The sequence below is a fragment of the Zonotrichia albicollis genome, chromosome 22, assembly GCF_047830755.1.
Source record: "Zonotrichia albicollis isolate bZonAlb1 chromosome 22, bZonAlb1.hap1, whole genome shotgun sequence".
In the NCBI taxonomy this organism is placed as follows: domain Eukaryota; kingdom Metazoa; phylum Chordata; class Aves; order Passeriformes; family Passerellidae; genus Zonotrichia; species Zonotrichia albicollis.
In genome coordinates, this window is record NC_133840.1 from 5,140,220 (window position 1) to 5,160,633 (window position 20,414).

The 20,414-nt window shown below is 46.8% G+C and overlaps 1 protein-coding gene across 4 annotated transcripts in view; it reads left to right on the forward strand.

The window, feature by feature from the left end:
* The window catches only part of MYO1C (myosin IC), a 52,594-nt gene that overhangs the window by 17,910 nt on the left and 14,270 nt on the right, over positions 1-20,414 (forward strand). For 3 of the 4 annotated variants that reach the window (XM_074557308.1, XM_074557310.1, XM_074557311.1), the window contains 6 exons: positions 13,390-13,545; positions 14,117-14,232; positions 17,643-17,841; positions 19,138-19,218; positions 19,887-20,066; positions 20,260-20,358. In XM_074557308.1, coding sequence (XP_074413409.1) covers positions 13,390-13,545; positions 14,117-14,232; positions 17,643-17,841; positions 19,138-19,218; positions 19,887-20,066; positions 20,260-20,358 — 831 coding nt within the window. Of the gene's footprint in view, positions 1-5,058; positions 5,255-13,389; positions 13,546-14,116; positions 14,233-17,642; positions 17,842-19,137; positions 19,219-19,886; positions 20,067-20,259; positions 20,359-20,414 lie in introns of those variants that run through there. The other variant, XM_074557309.1, reaches the window with a different exon arrangement.

Genomic DNA, 20,414 nt, shown 5'->3' on the forward strand with positions numbered 1-20,414 from the left:
TGCAAACAGTTTAGTGCTGATCTGGCCTTATATAGTAATTTCCTATTATTAGAAACATTTCCTTGGGATCTTGCTCAGGGAGTAGCAGAGGGAAATCCTGTTTCCTTCATCTAACTTGCAGGCAAAGCACCAGTGCTCACTCTTTCCTTATCTCAGTGGATGGAACAAGAAGTTTTTGTTGTGATTTGCTTTCCAGCCTGAAGCCCTTTCTAACACTGAGCCTCTTTTCAGAAATGCAGGAAAAGAAATGTGAAGGAATAGGAACTGTCAGTCAGCAGTGTGAGCTGGAAAGTTTTGTCTGCAGCCTGAACATTCCCTGTTCTCTTTCATCGTGTTTTCCTCACTCAGATTGAGTCCTTCCTTTGGAAAACCAGCTCTGTGTTTGTGTGAAAAGCAGTGTGCTAGGATATTTCACCTGAGAGTGCCCGGGATGGGCAGACAGCCAATGGCTGCGTTAAAAAAGAGGAACAGCTTTAAATTAAGGAAGGAGAAGTTTTTGTTCTGCGTGCAACAAGAAGTGTTTTTACAGGCGAGACTCACTGGAAGCACAGAGATATGCACAGGCTTTGAACACTTAATTTTTCCTGTGAAAACATTTTTTCCCCTTAAAAGGAAGCTGTAGGTCCTGCCACTAGGAGTGACTGTTTGGAAAGTCAGTCGGCAGGAATGCACATCAGCTGGACTGAGTCAGGCTGTTTGTGTTACCAGCTCCCTCCAAACCCCATCCCTGCCACAGCCACTGCAGGGAGCTGCTGCAAACCATTGTGTCAGAGCAATCCCAGGGAATTAACTGCTGGGTTTAAACTTTGCTGTTGGAGTCAGTGCAACAATCGCTGTTGGGATTGGAGTGTGTTTGTAAAATCAGGGAAACCCTGACAGGGCCGTGAGCGGGAGCAGCCACGGGCATGAGACAAGCTGGCATCACATTAAGGGCATCTGGTAACTGTAAAGTGGGACTTTGTTCTGATGGCCACTGTCAAAGCCAGCCAGCCATTTCTGTTTCACTGCCTCAGCAGAAAGCAACAACAAGGAAAATTTATCTTAATTTGTTAGATTAACCCAGTTTCTGTTTTCACTCACGTCATAGACCCAGAATTATTGTGTGTGTGCGGGAGCCATAACTAAATACAAGCCTGTCATATGTGCCTTTTAATCCATCACCAGGGGCATCAAAACAGGGAACAGCACTGGCACGGAGAGTGCAGGAATCCAAGGAGACGTGTGCATCTCCATTTTTTGCAATATTCCCTTTTTTTGGTATTTATTTGTGAAAGACTGAGCTTGGGAAGAAAAGAAGTTTGGTGTTCTCACTGACGAAGCTTTCTTAAAACAAGCAAAGCCAGTATTGACAGTTTTAGGCATTACAAAGCATAAATTAGAATCCAAAATAATAATCTAAATATTCTTTGTCTTCTGGTTTTTGAACCCTTTTGGCCACACCTCACTATTTTGAAGGTTTTGTCTGTAACCCTGCAAACACCTTCACACAGAATCAGGGAATTCAGTCAACTTGTGATGTCATGAAGTTTGCAGTAAAGTGAAGGAACTTTCACCATCTTGAGGCACCTTTTGAGTGAGTATAACAAGCTTTTGGTCTAACCTTTCTAGGTGTGCAGTTTCATAACTGAGCAGGAATGTTGTGTCTCCAGGAGCCAATGTCCTGTCTTCAAACCTCTGCTCATGATAACTTGTTTGAGAAGGGAAGAGGAGATGCTTTAATCCAAAAACTGGGTAGAAAAGAGACAATTCTTAGCAGAACTAATAATATAGGGAGGAGGTTTTGCCTTTTTATCAAGCCTGTTATAATATTTAGCATTGGCTCTTTGGCAGGGGGTTGATGTACCCTTATCCTGCAGTCAGATGTTCATCCTCTTTGGGACACAGGGTGTTTTTCCTAAGCAGTGGGACAAGTGTCTCAGAACCTTCAGCTCCTGCTATAGGGTGTTTTAGGAACGTGAAGCATTTTAATCAGTTTTAGATCAGGATAATCTGGACAGCAGGACACATGTGACAGGTTAAAGACATTTCTATTTTTTGATTAAGATGTTCCTCTGACCTGTAAGAGGAAGGGCTCTCAAATTCCTGGCCTGTTTAGGGTGGTTTCTTTCCCATGGTATTTTTGCCAAGTGCTTTCTAATTATGGAATGTGTCTTATTCTGTAGTTCTTTTGCAAGGCAGAAATAACTAATATTACAAAAATCCAGAAAGAACTCACTCACTGATAGATGAACTTGACACCTTTTGGAGTAACATAGATGTGATCCACGTTGATTTTCGAACAGCATAAACCCAAGGCAACATCTCATACCTCCAGATTTATATTTTTCAGTGAAATCTGCACTGCAGAGGGGAACTCTGGTGGTGTTTTCATGGGACCAAACTTTATTTTTTCAGCAGAGCCACTGCTTGCGGGTGTAGCTTAGCGAGCCTGTCGGAGCAGGGCTGACAGGAAAGGTTTCCAGTCCCCTTGCTTTGAATGTGAAATTGTATTCAGGGAATCAGCTGCTTATCTGCAACGAGCAGAGCAATCCCAGTGCTCTAATCCAGGGTTTAAATGAGTCACTTCTAACTGGTGAGGCCTGGAAAACTTGATTCATCCCTCGGCCTGTAGTTGCCTGTTGGAGTGAGCCAGACCTTGCCAGCCATCCTCAGCAGAAATCACAGACAAGGGCTGGGCTCTGCTGCTGGAAAGGAAGAGTCTGGTTTTATCACCTTCATAATCCAGGATCAAGATCTTATAAAGTAAAATTATCTCTGCTTTCCAACTTTTTTTTTTCCCCTCCTAATTTAGGTTAATCCACATGCAGGAGAGTTTTCCTCACCAGCAGAAGTTGGGCAGTAGTTTGGCTGCAGAAAAAAAGCATTTTGAGGAAAGATCTTTTCAGTAAATAAATAAATTAAAGGGTTCTCCTGCATGAAAAAAACCAAGGGAAATATGTAAAAAAATCTACTTTTAAGTGCTGGGGTGTTGTATACTCTTCTCTTATGTGGCATTTTCTGTGATGAGATGTGATCTGAGAAGTGTTAGGAGGGAAAAGATGAGGTTGTTTGTGTGAAGATAACTCTGCTAATACTTAGAATTCTAACAGGAATTTAACTGAATCTGGTGACAATTATTTTGGTTTGAGGAGTGCTGGTGGAGCACTGACATTCTCCTCCTGGAGAGTCAGAGCTGCCAGGCCACAGCTTTAATTATGCCTGGAAAACTCCTGGCTCAGGGCTCACTGCTGTGTGTCACTAATGGCTGATGTGGCTCCGTTTGGGAAATGGAGTTTTTATCACCTCTGATCTCACCTGTGCACAGGAGAGGGGCTTGGAGCAGTGTCCACTTCCTCCAGTGCCAGCCCGAAGCTGAACCCTCCTCTGAGCCACATCCTGAAGCTGCTGCCGTTAAAAATTCACCCAGCTGAGATAAGCAGTGAGTGAAAGTCCTTTCAAACAGAGTTGTGCAAGAAGCACAAATAATGTTCAAAATGGAGTCTGAGAGGGCAGAGGAGCTGTGGCACTGCAGTGCTCCCAGCAGCCAAGCTCCATCCCAAATCCTTGGCACATTCTGCCTGTGACATCCGCCACAGCCAGGATCTCTGGATCTCTGCCTTGGGCAGGGCTCATGAGAGGGGAGTGCTGCACCCAACCACTGGCAACATCTGCTGCTTGTGTTTGCTTTTAAATAGCCTCCTCTCTGAGCAGGATGAAGCTTTTTCGCTTTTTGCTCTAAATCTTTTTACTTCAGGACTTGACCTTACCCTTCCTGTAGCAGAATTTGTGAAGGATGCATTTTGATAAGAAGGGAAAAAACAAAGCAAACAAAAAACCCTTTAAGCAGAGCTGAGTGCAGATAGTGTCAGTCATGAAACATCAGCAGCTGAGCTTGGGAATCTTTCCATGGCTCTGCATGTTCAATGATTAGAGAATCTGCTTGTCAGCTCACAATGTGAATTGCCTGAAACACCTGAGGGGTGGCAACCTCTCTAACAGATTTATAGCTTTTTTGCACTACCTGTAACTCCTTTTAGGATGGATCCACAGCTTAGCCCATTGAGGAGCAAAGTAATTAATAAAATCACAGAATGATTTTAGATTGGAAAGAACTTGTGGAGATCTCTGGTCCAACCTCACTTCTAGGCAGGGCCAATTTAGATTGAGTCACTCAGGCATTGTCTGGTTGAGTTTTAAATATCTCCAGGGATAGAGTTTCACAACCTTTTGGGACCCCTGTTCCAGTATTTGACAACATTCATTGGGAAAAAAATTTCTCAAGAACTCATTGGAATTTCCCTTCTTCCAGCTTGTGTCCACTGTCTCTTGTTCTTTCACTTTCCCCTAATGCTAATGAAGGCTGTGCAGTATTTTTGTCAGAATGTCCTTATCTCAGGAGGTGGGTGGGAAATGAGGTGGGGTTTTCACACTCTTGGTGTAGCTGTGATCATAAAGAATTCTGTGTGAGAAAACTGAGGAGCTCAGAGCCAGCAAAATGTGCAACTTGTGTTTGCAGGGGCTGGGGACTGAGGGCAGCAGTGCCTTCACTGTTCTCTAGAAAGCTTTCCCTTGCTAGTTCAGGTTATTTTGTAATAAGGACCTCACAATTTCCAGGTAAAATGGGTGTTTTGATGCTGGATGGCTCCAAAGGAATCTGGAATAAAATCCTGCTGAGCCAGGTTGGATGTGGCTTGATGGAATTGGAAATAGGTGATATTTAAGGTCCCATCCAACCCTGGGCTCTTTATGGCCTCTGATTCTCTGAGGGGGTGATTCCCAGTGTAATAATTGTGGGTTTGCTGTGTTTGGGGTGAGCTGGGGCAGCCCTGTCCTCGCTGCTGTCCCAGGACAATAACCCCCTGTCCCAGAGCTCCTCTCTTCCTGTCTGATGGCTGTGCTTTGTGTGCTGGGCTCAGCCCCAGCTTTTCCAGTGCCTGCGATGAGTTTTCTTTCCGTTTTCCCTGTCATTGGGCAGCGGGATCTCCGCAGGCAGAGCGCAGCTGATTTCCCTGGGACTGCCTCTGCCGGGCTGCTCCTGCTGGGAGGGGAGTTCTCCTTGGAAAACGCCCTCTCCAGATGCTCCAGTAGGAGCTGGTGGGAGGGAGGGAGTTCTGACTGCGCTGAAAATGCCATGAAAAAAAAAAATTAAAAAAATAAAGCAACTGACAGAGGAGAGAACTTGTCCTGAGAGTGCTGCTTTTTGCAGCAGCGTAAGCGAAGGCTCTGCGAGGGCAGCGGGAGCTGGCAGGAGGCAGAGATGAAGTTCCGAGGAGGGGTAAGGTTTATTAAGGTTTATTTAAGGTTTATTTCAGGTTTATTTCACTCCTTTGGAGGCTTTGCAGCTCTCAGATGCGTGTCTGGTCTCAGAAGAGAGGAGAAACGTTTTCAGGGTTTCAGCAGGAAAGTGAAATGCTTTGAGAAGGATCCTTTTGTTGGAAAGTTGGGTGAAATTGGCTAAAAATTCAGGGAATACCTGTTTGGAGGAGAAAACCAAGGTGAGAGTTGAGAAAGTGGGAAGAGAGGGGAAGGCTGTGCTCTGCTTTAGGAGGGAAGAAAGGGTGGAGCTTTCACTTGGGCACAAGGATGTGAAGGGACTGTCCTGGAGCCGGGCTTTGCTCTTGTCCCATTCCTGCCATCCCAGAGAGTGGCAGGAAGTATCTGCTTTTAGCATTTATTGCCCCTGCTTAAGGATTTATTGCCCTTCAGTTCCTCCAGGCTCTTTTAGTTTAGGAAAATTTGTCCATGCTTTAGCAGCAGCCTGAACACTTGGCCCTGTATCCCAGGCTTGGGAAAAGGAGTTTGTGGCAAAGATTGAGAGGACTGGGATTGTTACCTGGTAAAAGAGGAGGAGAAATAAATAACAGTGCCACAGAAAGCACAGAGATCCTTTTTCTGGGTTGTGTAGCATGGGAAGAGACACTGAGTTAAGCTAAAAGTTGCCAAAGAAATGCAAAGATTATTTTCACACAATGAATAATTGGGCCATGGAATTCACTGATTCTGGAAGATGCTGAGGTCAAGAATGAGGGAGTGTTATAAAAAAGTGTGTGAGCTTTTGCCTGGATAAGAATGCCCAAGGCTTTAATTGGTAAAGTGACCAAATTTAGGAAAAGAAGGGTTGAAAACGTCACTTGTGTAGATTGGAGCAATTCTCTGTTAAAAAGAAGAGTTACCATGGGGCTGCTGCATCCCTTACCTGCTCAACCCAGAGATCCTTGCCTGTTTCACAAATATTCTGGTGCTGACCATGAGAAAGTGATGAAGGGAAGGGCAGAGCTTTTGACGAACCTTCTGAGTCCTTCTCTGTGGGAGTGGAGGTGGCAGAGCTCCAGAGGTGAAATACCACAGGGTATTTCTGCTGGCATCTGGGGCCAGCTGTGGGCCTGGAGAAAGGCTGGCAGGGGTGGCAGTGGGACAGACAGGGGTGGCAGTGGGACAGACAGGGGTGGCAGTGGGACAGACAGGGGTGGCAGTGGGGACAGGCAGGGGTGGCAGTGGGACAGGCAGGGGTGGCAGTGGGACAGGCAGGGGTGGCAGTGGGACAGGCAGGGGTGGCAGTGGCAGTGGGACAGGCAGGGGTGGCAGTGGGACAGGCAGGGGTGGCAGTGGGACAGGCAGGGGTGGCAGTGGCAGTGTGACAGGCAGGGTTGGCAGTGGCAGTGGGACAGGCAGAGGTGGCAGTGGGACAGGCAAGGGTGGCAGTGGGACAGGCCGGGGTGGCAGTGGCAGTGTGACAGGCAGGGGTGGTATTGGCAGCGGGACAGGCAGGGGTGGCAGTGGGACAGGCACGGGTGGTGTCTGGGGTGGTGTCTGGGGTGTTCTCTGAGGGAGCTGGGGGTGTGGAGGTGCCCTCAGCACGGCCCCGGAATGCTCTGGAGCTCTCTCTGGAAAGTTTGAGTGTCTCAGAGCCCTCGTGGTGTCAGAGGTTCTGTGGGGGTGTGGAATGCAGGGAAAGGCTGCCGGGGGGGTTGGCATTGCCAGGGCAGGGAATGGGGCACAGGGGGTGCCCCAAAGCTGCAGCAGGTCCTCATGTTTGAGCTTCTGCCACCCTTCACCACTCAGCTGCTCTGGAAATCAGCATCAAAACTCACCTGAAGGGACAGCAAGCTGATGTTTCACCTTTTAAAATGCCTTTTTGAAATCTGTTTGTCCCCTGGAGCTGCTGTGGGATGCCCGGGCCTGTGGGCACAGGTCTCCTGAGCAAACTGCCACCAGCAACATCTCTGAAGCAGCAGCAGCTTGTGCCATCTGTTCAGGAGCAAAAATGTCAGCTCCCTAAATATAGAAATTCTGTGTATTTACTTTTCCAGCCCTGGTGATCTTTCTGGTTTGCCTAGTTCATTTTTCTTAGTGCTCTTTTATATTTAGCCTGTTGATTGAAATATCATTACCCCTCTTAATGGTAAACATTTTTCCTGTCCTTCAAATCAGTTCTTAAAACTGCCTTTTCCTTTTCACTGCTAATTGCTTATTTCCTTACTCATCCCCCCACAAAGTAAAGTCTGGAAGGCATAATTATGTTATAAATATTGAACAAATAATATTACCTACTTATTATTACAATTTGTCCCTACCCCAAATGTGGAAAACTTCAAAGTAATTACTTTACAAGAATACTTTAAGGATATAGCATTTATATTTCTTTAATATAAGTTTTTAAATAGTGTATTCTGGAGTTCCATCCTTCCATCTGGTTAGGATGGGAAATATCAGAGGGACAACCAAGTTCTGAGTTCCCTGACTCCAGACATTCCATTGCTGGTGATGTATTTGTCTAAAAGAAGCAAGAATAAAAAATAATTCTGAGAATGGTGCTTGAGTGGCAGCTGCAGTTCAAGTTGTTCCCTCTAACTCTGCCGGTCTGGGGCACCAGAGCTGTTACCTGGTTTTGTCCCAATCCACCTGACAGCTCTGCTTTTCCCAGATTGTCTTTTGGGAAATCACTTCATTTGCCTTACAGAATTAAAAGCAAATATCTTATCAATTATTATCTCAGCTCAGGTGGCTTCAGAAAGGGCAGACAAATGCACACGATTGCTTGCAGGGGATTTTTGTGGGAGACACTGAGGTGCCTCTCAGGGAACCTTTTTTCCAACCCTGCTGTTGACTGACAGAGGGAGTTGTGTCCAAAATGAGCAGCTGATCTGCAGTGTGGCAGGAGGGAGGAGGATCCTGGGTGCACTTCAGTGTGTCAGGGATTTCTGGCAGAATCCCTCATTCTGGTCCACCTCTGCCACCTTCATTATTTCCTTCTCCATGCAGAGGGAAAGAGGAGCTTTCCCATTCTGCACCTTGGGAGTTGTGGGTACAACAGCTGATTTTTGTCTGCTCTGCTGTCTGGCCCACGTTGTGTCCAAGCCCTTTCCCAGGCTGTAGAATGAAGTAAGAAATCAAAGGAATTTTTTCTCTTTCCTACAGCTTTGGCCTGACAGTAAAGAATGTCCAACTATCCATGAGACAAATGTTTTTTAGCTGCCACCTCCCCACGAGGAGTTCCTTCTTGGTTCAGGCTTGCATTGTCTTCCAGAATCTAATCTGAATTTCCCTTCCCACTCACATTTGGTTCTGTTCTTCCGTTCCCGGCTTTGTGGCTATTTCTGGAGCCTGCAGATCAATCATCTTGCACTTGATACCAAGATAAAGGTGCCTGCCTCTTCCCAGAGGGAGCCACTTCCTGGGCTTCTTCCAGTGAGCCTACAACCCGATCCGTAAAAATACATTGCCAGGAGAAAATATTGCAAGATCCATTTTTAGGTGTTGAAGCACAAATTCTGTTCATGTTGTGACTTTCCTTTCTGAAGCAGTTATGGAGTTTCCCTGCTCCATACAAGACCATTCATTTTGAGAATTCCAGGTGTTTTCTCATGGAAAGTTGCTGGTGCTGCCTGCTCCCTCAGTGTGTCTGGAATTGAGTTTTAAACCATTCCAGTGCCCCTCTGGGAAAATCCAAGCCTGGGAATGAGTCTTTGCTCCATGTTGGGTATTCCATGGCCATGGAGCAGCTGCTGGACAAAGCCGGGGGAGTTTCTTGAGCTTCAGAGCTGCCCTCCCATTTTCCAGCACAAATTCCCCCAAAGTGCTCAGCCTGGCTGACTCTAATCCTTTTGATTTTGCTGCACAGAGCAAATGATCCTGTTTTTCATTTCTGAGGTGTATTAGTTCTCCATGTCCTAAGCAGAGGAAAAACCTTATCATGCTTTGGCATTAAGCAGAGTTTAAAGGAAAAATATGTGTTTACACCTTCACAACCCCATGTCAGCAATTTCCCAGTTCAGTTTAGGAAACTCCTTGGTACAGTCTGGAGTGGTTTTGTACTCCCAGGAGCTTGGAGGTATTTGCTGGTCTTGTTGACTCTTGTATGAACACAAAGAAAAGCTGGAACCCCAGCCAATGTAAACCTGGCTCTGCAGGCTGCATTCAGCCACCAATTTACACCAGTGGAAAGTCTTTCCCAAAATTCAATCCCAGGGCAGAAAGAGCCCTGGAAGCTTTGCTGTGGTGGTGATTGGTCCCCACCATTCCAGAAGGACTTTTCCCTTCCTGGCCCTGAGCCACTGTTGTGCTCCAGGCTCTGGAGAAGGCATTAAAAGCAAAGAATGGGTTAAAACAATGTGGGAACAGATCCTGGAAATGGCTCCATGGGGTGGCTTTGGGAATTGTGGTGGCAGAGGTCACATTGGGCACCCTGGAGGGAGGTGACCCTCAGGACAGAGGGTTCATATGGAGAGGAGGCTCAGGCACTCCTGAGCCCACAGGCACCAAGATCACATGCAGGTTGCTCAGATTTTTGCCATTCCCTGGTTGCAGCCTGTGCTGGCTGTGGCATCAGGTGTCCCCATCCTACAAAGGTCAGGATCCTCAGCCAGGCCCTCCTTTTGACCCCATAGGATCAAAATGGATGTGGTGGATATGCCCCAAATAACTGACTCCTTTCCCTGCCTCTGACACCCTCCCAGTCCCACAGGGAGGTGATTTAGCTCAAAACCTGCAGAGAAAACCACCAGATTCCTTTTTCCTGCTCTTTATTTTGCTGATGGAGTTGCTCTGGTTTGGTTTGGAGGTGTTACCCTGTCCCAGGGAGGCAGCAGAGCCTGAGGATGGATTTGATGCTGAGCTTTAAATTAAACCCCACCTGCATCTTAGGGGGAGTTTGCCAAGCATTTCAAGGCAGCAGGAGCTGGCCCTGCTGCTGCATCCTGGCTCCTCCCTGGCCCTGCTGTGGCTCCCCATTACCCCAGCCCTGGCCATGTCCTTACACGTGGAACCAGTGTGGGAAAATGATCTGGATTAAAGCAAGAAAAAAAATCTGAGTTAGTTTTAATCCCTGTCAGATTTCCAGCCTGGTTTATTGCACAAGTCCTGGGCCAGTGCAAACCAAAGGGTGCAGCTGCACTGAGATCCTCCCTCAGTGTCCTCCAGCACTGAGATTTCCTGGCAACTCCCAAAAAAACTGATTTCCACAAGGAAGGGTCTGATCTGACCCTCACAGCCTGTGTTCTCCCAATTATCTGAAATATACTCCCTGCCACAGGGCTGTCACTGTGCTCCAAGCTGATCTCTGGCCTGGAGCAGAGGATCTTGTAAATATATATCAGTCAGAGGTGGCTTGGCAAAAAAACAAAATCATCTGCTGCAAAGACAACGAGGGAATCAGCGTTGTCCATAGACAAACTGTTTTAGTGGTTAATTAGCACCACTGCACCACATTTAACCTCCAGACTGGGTTTTCTAGCATTAATTTACAGCCACCAGATCTGGTGTCTGCCTGCTAACAGAAAATCATTTGGTTATTTTAATTTATTAAAGTTTTGGTTATTTTAATTCATTCAGTGCCTTACATTCAGTAGGAACATATGATCATCACTGTGATTATTTTTTCTTCAGTAGTGTCTTCCCTCCCCACTTCCTTCCTTTTGCATGACTGCTCTGTTTCCATTTTGCAAAAAGGGTTCATTTCACCTCCTTTTATGGCCCATCTGTTGATGTCAGTGGCAGTGAAAGAGTTAACACTGACATTTGAAGCTGCTGCTAGACTTGGACATATGCAATAAAGCAAAAAGCTGGCATGGAGCAGTGCCTGTTGCTCAGCTCTGGCTTAAATTTGCACTCAGCTTGGGCTTGGGAGGGTACAGGACTGAGTGAAGTTTATATTCTGACTGCATCACATCCCCTGGGCACATTTAATTATCACCAAAAAGCCACTTGCAGCCGTTTGTTTGGCTTTTGTTTTGTCTCGAGCCGGCTGCAGATTTGAGGTGGTGATTTTGTTCTCACGGCGAGGGGCTGGAGTTGAATGAGGAGACAAAAACTGGAGGAAACCGAAAGTTCTTGGCCTTAAATGCCTGTCCCAGAGGAGGCTTGTGTGCTGTGAGGGGATGGATTGGCTCTTCCCTCTGCTGGATGTGCACAGCTGGGATCGCTTTGTGCTGGCCTCAGGGAGGGGCTGATGAAAGAGCTGCCCAAGTGACGTTTTGTGTGCAAGGCTTCAGGATTATATAAACTGGGATTAACTCTGCCAGGGGGGGAGTTTTCGTTTTCCTCACTCCTTGTTGAGGCAGCTGTGTTTTAGGGCTGTAGTTGTGCATTTTCCCACTCAAAAAGGAGATATTTTCCTTTGGTTTTGCCTTTGTTCTCATCACCTTGGCCAAAACCAGCTCTGGGATTGCACTGCTCTGATAGAAAGATTCCAATTTCTAGGCAGAGTTTATTTATCTATATTTTCCTTTCCTTATCTCATCACCTTCCTTCTCCAAGGGTTATCCCTTTTCTCCTCACCTTGGCAAAGAGGGTAGAAGACAACAGAGCATTTTGCTGAAGCTCTGAAGGACTTGGCTTGGAAAATTTTGGCCCCTTTTAGAAGGATTACTTCATGAGAGTATCTGCAGAATTCCTCCCAGGCTGTGTCTTTCCAAGCTTAGAACTCAGGCCTTCCAGACCATGAGACTAATTGGAAAAAATAAAACAGGAAATCAAATGATGTTTCTTTGAGCCATTAGAGTGGGTCTGGATTTGAGATTTCCAGAAGGAACTGATTTTCCTATCTGAAAACTGCTGGGTTCAGGCAATCACTTCTGCCCAGGCTTACAGGGAGGAAGCCAACTAGAACTGGCAGAGATAGGCAAAACTGCGTTTACTAATCATTTACCAAATCAAAAAAACATTTACTAAGAATTTGGTGAGTCAAAACAACTGCAGACTGAGAGGATTTGCACCTGGTTTGACCCAAATTGATACTTCAGTGATTTTTGCTTTTATTGCTGTTTAACAAAACTTCAGGTAAATTTTCTTCCTGACCAAGGCTGGGGTTATTTTTCTCCCTGCATGTCACCAGTCCCTGTGGTTTGACCACTTTTACATCTTGAGAAGGTGCAGAAAGGAACTCTGTGAGTCAGTAAAACTCATCTTCATCGCTGTGCAGGGTCTGGCACTCTCAGTCTGTGATGTGTGTCTGGGATTGCTGTCGGTGCATGAGCCTGCTTTAGGAACAGACCCCAATGGTGTTTGTGCAGCATCCCAAAACACCACTTGGTGCTTTAGGGAATGGTTTAGGATAAAAGTGCTGCTGTGAGCAGTGGGCAAAGCAAGAAGGGCTGAAGGAAATGCGTGTAGGAGAGAGGCAGAGGGTGTCGTGCGTGGTTTCTCCTGTCTCTGCTTTCTGTGGTGCCTCTCCTCCATCTCTGTCCCTTGAGTAGAGATTTCCCCACAGGCAGGCACTGAGTCACCCCTGGGTGCAGATTTCCCCTCCCAGCTTTACAGTGAAGTCAGGAGTCAGCAGATGAGGGCTTTCCACAGATGGTTGTGTCTCACCCACATCAGGTTGGAAATGGAACCTTTAAAGGAGGGTCAGGGGTTGGAGTCTCCTGATGCGCGTCGGTGTCATGGTCTAAATTCAGCAGCGTGGGTGCAGAAATGCCCATTTCTCATTTCTTCTTAATTTCCTCAAAATTTTCCCATTGGGTGCCTTGCTAAAGCTTTTCAATTGGTCAGCAATGTGAAGCTGTTTGCTTCTGAGATGAATCATCATTAGTCATAAAAGATTCCTTACCTCGAAACAGCTTCCCGTTGTGAAATCAGAGACAGGAGAGAACACATTTCGGTTTCCCTCCTGCTAAACGATGCCTGGGAAAGGAAATCCAAGTTTTATTCTCTTTATCAAATGTTTGTTTCTTTGGTTAATTAGAAATTATTGGAAATCTAGCAGTAATTTTTCCCTAATGCTGACTGGTCTTCCCTCAAAGCAATTAGAGCAGACAACTGATGTAGTGTTATAACCAACAATGGGATTATTTTAATATCCCACTTTAATCTCATTTTAATATGGTTATCCAAGGGTAACTGTGGTTCTTGTGGACTCAGGGAAGTGCCTGCAAACCCACAGCCATCCCAACTTCCCTGTGTTTTTGGCTGCAGGGGTTGGGAGCCAACGGCATCCGGCTGAGCATGGAGAGCGCTCTGACGGCGCGGGACCGCGTCGGGGTGCAGGACTTTGTCCTGCTGGAGAACTTCACCAGCGAGGCTGCATTCATTGAGAACCTGAGGAAACGCTTCAAGGAGAACCTCATCTATGTGAGTAGCACAGGGACAGGCCCCAGGGTGGCGCTCAGTGAGCTGGAGGGTGTTTGCTGCACGGGACAGGCCCAGCTCTGCTCTGCAGTGGGGTTTGGGGTGCTGGTGGCTGCTCATACTGGCCATGGGGGCTGGTGCCAGGACCAGTCCTGTGCCAGGACCACCCATTTCATGGGTATAGGGACTCACTGCAATGCCCCTGTTGAGATCTGGTGGCATTTGAAAATCCAACTCCTGCCACATTCTTCCATCTCCCGATTTCACTCACATCCACCAACCCAGACTTGGACTCAATCCTAAATGTATATCAGAAATAACCCAGTATTATGGCTTGTTGGGAACCCTAAAACCATTTGAGGTGCTTTTTACCCAGCAAGGATAGCATGGCTGGCACAGCTCCAGCAGCATCACTTTCCCAGAGCTGAGAGTTCTCTTCCTCAGCACCTTTGGCCTGTTTGGGAACCCTCAGCAGCATCCCCAGCACACCAGGAGGGGTGTCCAGCCTCCAGAGACACCTGAGCTGTGCCTCCAGCCCTCCTGCAATCTCCCTGCTTTCTGTTGTGTTCTCCAGACCTACATTGGCTCTGTGCTGGTGTCTGTGAATCCCTACAAGGAACTGGAAATCTACACCAAGCAGAACATGGAGCGCTACCGCGGCGTCAGCTTCTACGAAGTCTCTCCTCACCTGTGAGTGCTGCCAGGGCAGGTTTGGTCACTCCCCGCCATGGGACACGTCAAAAGAGGCAAACAGGACTTTGCCCTGTCCCAGTGCAAGTCCCAGGGACAGAGAGGATCCTCTGAGGGTGTGGTGTGAGGCTCTTTCTATTCCTGTTCCTCTCTCCAAAGAGGATGAGTTGCCTTTGCAAGAGCAGTATTTGGAAAGGGAGTTGGTTCCTTCCTGGCTGCAGGAACAGAGCTGCTTACCCAGCCCTGGCAGGACAGGAGTTCATTGTTCCAGGGTTATTTGGGGTCTCTGTGTCCAGGGCTAAGTAGGGGAAAGAGTTTCTGCTGTGTGGGGGTTTCTTTCCTACCTCTGCTCTTACTGCCTGACCAGTATTTATCTGGTATTTCCCTTGTTGCTAAGATACCATCAGCCTGTTGGAACAAGGAATGTATTTATTTACATGGTCTGGCTTGGTGAGCATTCCCAATTTCCCATTAAAAAAAAAAAAAAAAAAAAAAAAGTTTGAGGTTTAAAGTTATTTTTGAAAGCGTTTGAATTTTTTTGTCAGACTGAGAGAAAAAGATGACTGAGAGCTGAGGCCACATGGCTTCAAAATGGTTTTTCTTCAGGACTAAAGGCCAAATTCTGAGCACCTCTTGGAGGATTTTTTATGTTGTGTTTTGTTGGGCTTTTTTTTAAAAGAGATCTTGGAAGAGTAAATGATATTATTTTTGAACAAACTATTTGGGTTGTTTCTTATTGCTGGCACATAGCCCAGGAGAGTAAACAAACCAGAATGTGCTGCAAGCACAGAGAGAGGGGGAGAAACACCATTACTTGGGAAAGTCTCAGCTCTTGAAATTGAATTTGTTAGGACAAAAATATGATTTTTACTGTGTGAACCCAGATGGGGGAGAATTAAACCTCAAAAACCCTGCAGTCAAACCTGCACAGTTCCCTTTGCCTATGGTCAGGGAAGGGCTTCTGTGCCCTGAGATGGGAATTTTGGGGCTCTCTGGAAAATCTTTGGGGCTGTGGTTTTGTTTTTAAGTGTGCAGTAGGTACAGGATGATGGCAATTCTCTTGGATAGCACAAAGCCCTGAGCAGATGTGCTTTAATTACACTTAAATCTCATTGTGGCTGATTATTTCTTAGGCTTTCTTTCCTTTTAACAAGTCCCTCCAGAAGCTCATAAGTGAACCCAGGAGAATTGTGATCCTGGGTACTGTACTCTCCCACTGGGAGAACAGAAATTTTTGCAGACTGTTTTTGCTGTTCCATTGCATTATTTGATTATTTTGTTGCATTATTTGATTATATATGCATTTAAAAATCCTCTGAGGAGCATCAAAATGCTCCATCTGCAGTCTGGTGCTCTGGGTTTCTCCTTTTCCAGTAACTCATCTTTTTTCTTCTTTCTCCTCTTCTAAACTGACTCTAGAAAGCCAAAACACTTCCAGATCTCCATTCCAGTGTCAGATGGTTCAGCTGGGTTTTCTGGGAAGTGCATCACACTCAGGGGAGGAAAGTTACCCCTATGGGCTTGGAAGCCAGCACATTCCCAGAGATCTGCCACATCCTGTCCTGTTTATGGCCTGCAAATGGCACCATAAACATCTTTATTTCTGTGCTTCTGTCTGTGCCTGCCTGGAGCTCTTGGGGCCAGAGGCACTTCTTCAAATCCAAATTAAATCTGCATTTATTCAGCTGCTTTCCAAAAGACTCCAGAGGCAGAGTGTGGATGGGGAGAGAGGGACATGATGTATTTTGTGGGATGAGTTGTGTTGCCAAGGGAGCTCACTGGTGTTGCCTTAGCACCAAGTATTAATAGACTGGAGAAGGCCTCTGCTGTTGTTTTGGTGTGATTACTTCTAATTAATAGCACAGCAGGAGAGTTAAATTTAAAAAAAAATAAAGGAAAAAATGAAAATAAAAGTGAAAATTTAAAAAGCCAGGCTATTAAAATGTTGTCAGGTGTGTGAAGAAGACAGGATATCTGCTTGCTCACCAAATGAGAGAGCTGAACATGGTGTTGGGGGGGTTGTCCTTTTCCTGTCCCCCTGAGCAGTTGTCACCATTGTCACTCATCCCCTGCTCTCTGTGTGTGTGACTGGGTGTGAGATCTGCTCACACACAGAAATGAAAGAAAAAGCAGCAGAGGAGGAAGCAGAAGGGCAGGGCCAGAGGAAGTGCCTGGTGTTTGGGGCAGAGGGGACCTGAGGATGCTCCTGAAGCTGTGGTGGCTTCTCCAGCTCTTCCCAGCACCCAGGAGAAGCTCTGGAGCCACCCAGGCAGCAAAATTCTGTTGTGACCTCCTGGATGTGTCATCACTTAGAAGACAAGCAAGAAAAAACACCAGTGGAGAACGAGGTGTTTTCTGTCCCATGGGACCAGGGCAGGAAGAGAGAGATCATGATGTTGAGAGATCATTTGTATTTAGAAAAGCCAGTTGTTCTGCACAATTTAGTCAACTTTTACCTATTTTTGTCAGAAAGAAAAGTCAAAAGAACAGTCTCAAATAATCAGTGTGTGTCATGACCCTGCATGGCCTGGCTGGTGGCTGAGGTGTGAGCAGAGAGATCATTTATATTTGAGAGATAATTTATATTTGAGAGATCATTTGTACTTAGAAAAGCCAGATGTTCTGCACAATTTAGTTGACTTCTACCTATTTTTGTCAGGAAAAATGTCAAAAGAACCATCTCAAATAATCTAACAGTTTGTGTGATGACCCTGCATGGCCTGGCTTGTGGTTGAGGTGTGACCAGAGAGATAATTTATATTTCAGAGATCATTTTTGTTTAGAAAAGCCAGTTGTTCTGGACAATTTAGTTGACTTCTACCTATTTTTGTCAGAAAGAAAAGTCAAAAGAGCAGTCTGTAGGAATCAGACATTTTGTGTTGTGACCCTGCATGGCCTGGCTGGTGGCTGAGGTGTGACCAGAGAGATCATTTATATTTGAGAGATAATTTATATTTGAGAGATCATTTGTATTTAAAAAAGCCGGTTGTTCTGCACAATTTAGTTGACTTCTACCTATTTTTGTCAGGAAGAAAAGTCAAAAGAACAGTGTCAAAGAATCAGACAGGTTGTGTGCAGAAGCTTGGCTCAGTGGTTGAGATGTAACCAGAGGGATCGTTTATATTTAAGAGATCATTTTTGTTTAGAAAAGCCAGTTGTTCTGCACAATTCAGCTGACTTCTACCTATTTTTGTCAGAAAGAAAAGTCAAAGGAGCAGTCTGTAGGAATCAGACAGGTTGTGTGGTGCCCCTGCATGGCCTGGCTGGTGGCCGAGGTGTTTGCAGAGCTGTCAGAGCTGTCCCCAGCGTGCAGGAGCTGCGATCCCACCCAGCCCATGGCCTGGGGCTGTTTTGGGGCTGTCTCAACCGGGATTTCTCGGGCACTCCCCTGATCCGCTGTCCCCTCCCAGCTACGCCATCGCGGATAACTCGTACCGCTCCCTGCGCACCGAGAGGAGGGACCAGTGCATCCTCATCTCCGGAGAGAGCGGCGCCGGCAAGACCGAGGCCACCAAGAAGATCCTGCAGTACTACGCTGTCACCTGCCCCGCCAGCCAGCAGGTCGAGACCGTCAAGGACCGGCTGCTGCAGTCCAACCCCGTCCTGGAGGTACCTGCCAGCCCTGGGGGCAGCGGTGACACAGCGTGTCCTGGGGATGGACATCAGCAGGGAATCCTGCTCCGATTCCCGGCCAAAGCCCTCCAGGAGCAGTTCTGGCACGGATGGGGTTTGGGGACAGAGGGGATTTGGCGTGGGAAGAGCTCTGGGACATTCTGCAAAGGGACACATCCCAGTGGGCAGCTCACGCAGGCTGGGTTCGTTTTGTGGTGCTGTGGTGTCCTCTAGTGTCCAGCCCTGGCTGTGTGCAGTGCCCTGAGATATCTCTGTGCCCTGAGATGTCCCTGTGCCCTGTATCCATGTGTCCCTGTGCCCTGAGATATCCCTGTGCCCTGAGATGTCCCTGTATCCGTGTGTCCCTGTGTCCCTGTGCTCTCTGTCCCTGTGCCCTGAGATGTCCCTCTGTCCCTGTATCCCTCTATCATGTCCCTGTGCCCTGTTTCCCTGTATCCCTCAGATGGCCCTGTGTCCTGTATCCCTGTGCCCTGTATCTCTGTGCCCCAAGATGTCCCTGTATCTGTGTGTCCCTGTATCCTGAGATATCCCTGGCTCACTGTGTCCTGTATCCCTGTGGGCTGAGATGTCCCTGTGTCTCTGTGCCCTGTGTCCCTGTATCCCTGTGCCCTTTATCCCTGTATTCCTGTTTTCCTGTGCCCTGGGATGTCCCTGTATCCCTGTACCCCCATGCCGTGTCCCTATGTCCCTTTATCCCTATGCCCTGACATGTCCCTATATCCCTGTTTCCCTGTATCCCTGTGCCCATTATCCCTGTATTCCTGTTTCCCTGTGCCCTGAGATGTCCCTACATCCCTGTTTCCCTTTATCCCTGTGCCCTTTATCCCTGTGTCCCTATGTCCCTGCTTCCCTGTGCCCTGAGATGTCCCTGTGTCCTTTATCCCTGTGTCCCTGTGTCCCTGTACCCTATATCCCAGGCAAGGTGAGCCCCCAGCAGCAGCAGGCAGCCCTGCAGCCCCTGTGGCAGTGAGCTGTGACAAAAAGCTGTGGGGACAGAGGAGAGGCTGTCAGATGTGACATTTGTTGTCAGCAGTGGATTGGCATTAAAATCACCTTGCAGGAGGGTGGAAGTGTTTTCAGGGATGTTCCATCTGCACTGCTTGCACAGGGTGTAAAGATCAGCCTTAGAATTCAGGCAGAAATCTGTTTCCTTCTGGGTTTCCAGGAAGGAAAATCCTGGACTGTAAATAAATAACTGACAGCTTCACCCAAGTGTTTATAAATAATCTGACTTGGTACTCATTTTATTTTCTCTAATAATTTTCATTTCAGGCCTTTGGAAATGCAAAAACCCTTCGGAATGACAACTCCAGTCGGTTTGGGAAGTACATGGATGTGCAGTTTGATTACAGGGTAACTTGGAATCTGCTTTATCTGTCAGGACTGGTCCCAGTTACAGGAGCTCTCTGTGTTCCTGTATTGTTGTGTGTGTAGTGAGTGCTTTGCATTTCCTTGCTGACAGCATAAGCAGAGCCTGTGGTAGCAAAGTTTGAGTCCAGAGGGTTTTATGGCACTCACTCTCCTTTCATTCCTCCCTTATTTCTCTGTACAAGGAGTCACTGAGATCAAACCCTTTTATTTCTGGGGTATTTTATTTCTAGTGCTCTGTGCCCGTGGATACTCCCCAGGTAAATCCACATAAACCAGGTGAGAGATCTGAAGATAATTCCTGTCCTGAGGAACTTTGCACAGAGTTTGTGCCCACTCTGATCCCAGCTGCCCCACAGCAGCAAGGTGGACACAGTGCAGGGGCTGAGGAGCTCAGCACTGCATCCTTCAGCTCTCCTTTAATCCCTCCACACTCAGTTTTGGTGCTTTCCCTTTGTGGTGAATTCCTAGAAGGAATTTTAGCACTGAAATCACCACCATGCTGAAATAGAGCTTGTGGCACAGAATGGCAGATCATTTTCTGTGTTTTTGTGGGATTTTGCTTCAGATCTTGTCTTTGAACAGACAATGAAGAAGCAGAAACATTTTCCTCTGTGTTGATGAACTCTTTCCACGTGTCTGGTTTGGTTTAGGGGGCTCCTGTTGGGGGCCACATCTTGAACTACCTCCTGGAGAAATCCCGAGTTGTGCACCAGAACCACGGCGAGAGGAACTTCCACATCTTCTACCAGCTGCTGGAGGGAGGGGAGGAGGACCTGCTCAGGAGGCTGGGCCTTGAGAAGAACCCACAGCAGTATCACTATTTAGTAAAGGTGAATATTAACTACAATTCTTAAAATATTTTATTACAGGATTGGGATATCTCCAATTGACTTTGTAATTTCCTTCCCTCACTTCAAAAATAACTCTGAGGTGATTGCTGTAAAAAGAAACACAATGCATTGAGCATGGATAATATATCTTTGATGATTATTTAGTTATTTATATCAAGCTGTGTCTTTTTAGGGTCACTGTGCAAGGGTGAGTTCCATAAATGACAAAAACGAGTGGAAGATCATGAGGAGAGCCCTGTCTGTTATCGGCTTCAATGACACTGAGGTGGAGGTGAGGTTCAGCAGCACAGATTTTTCTATTTATAAGGATTTTTTCTGCTTTGATTT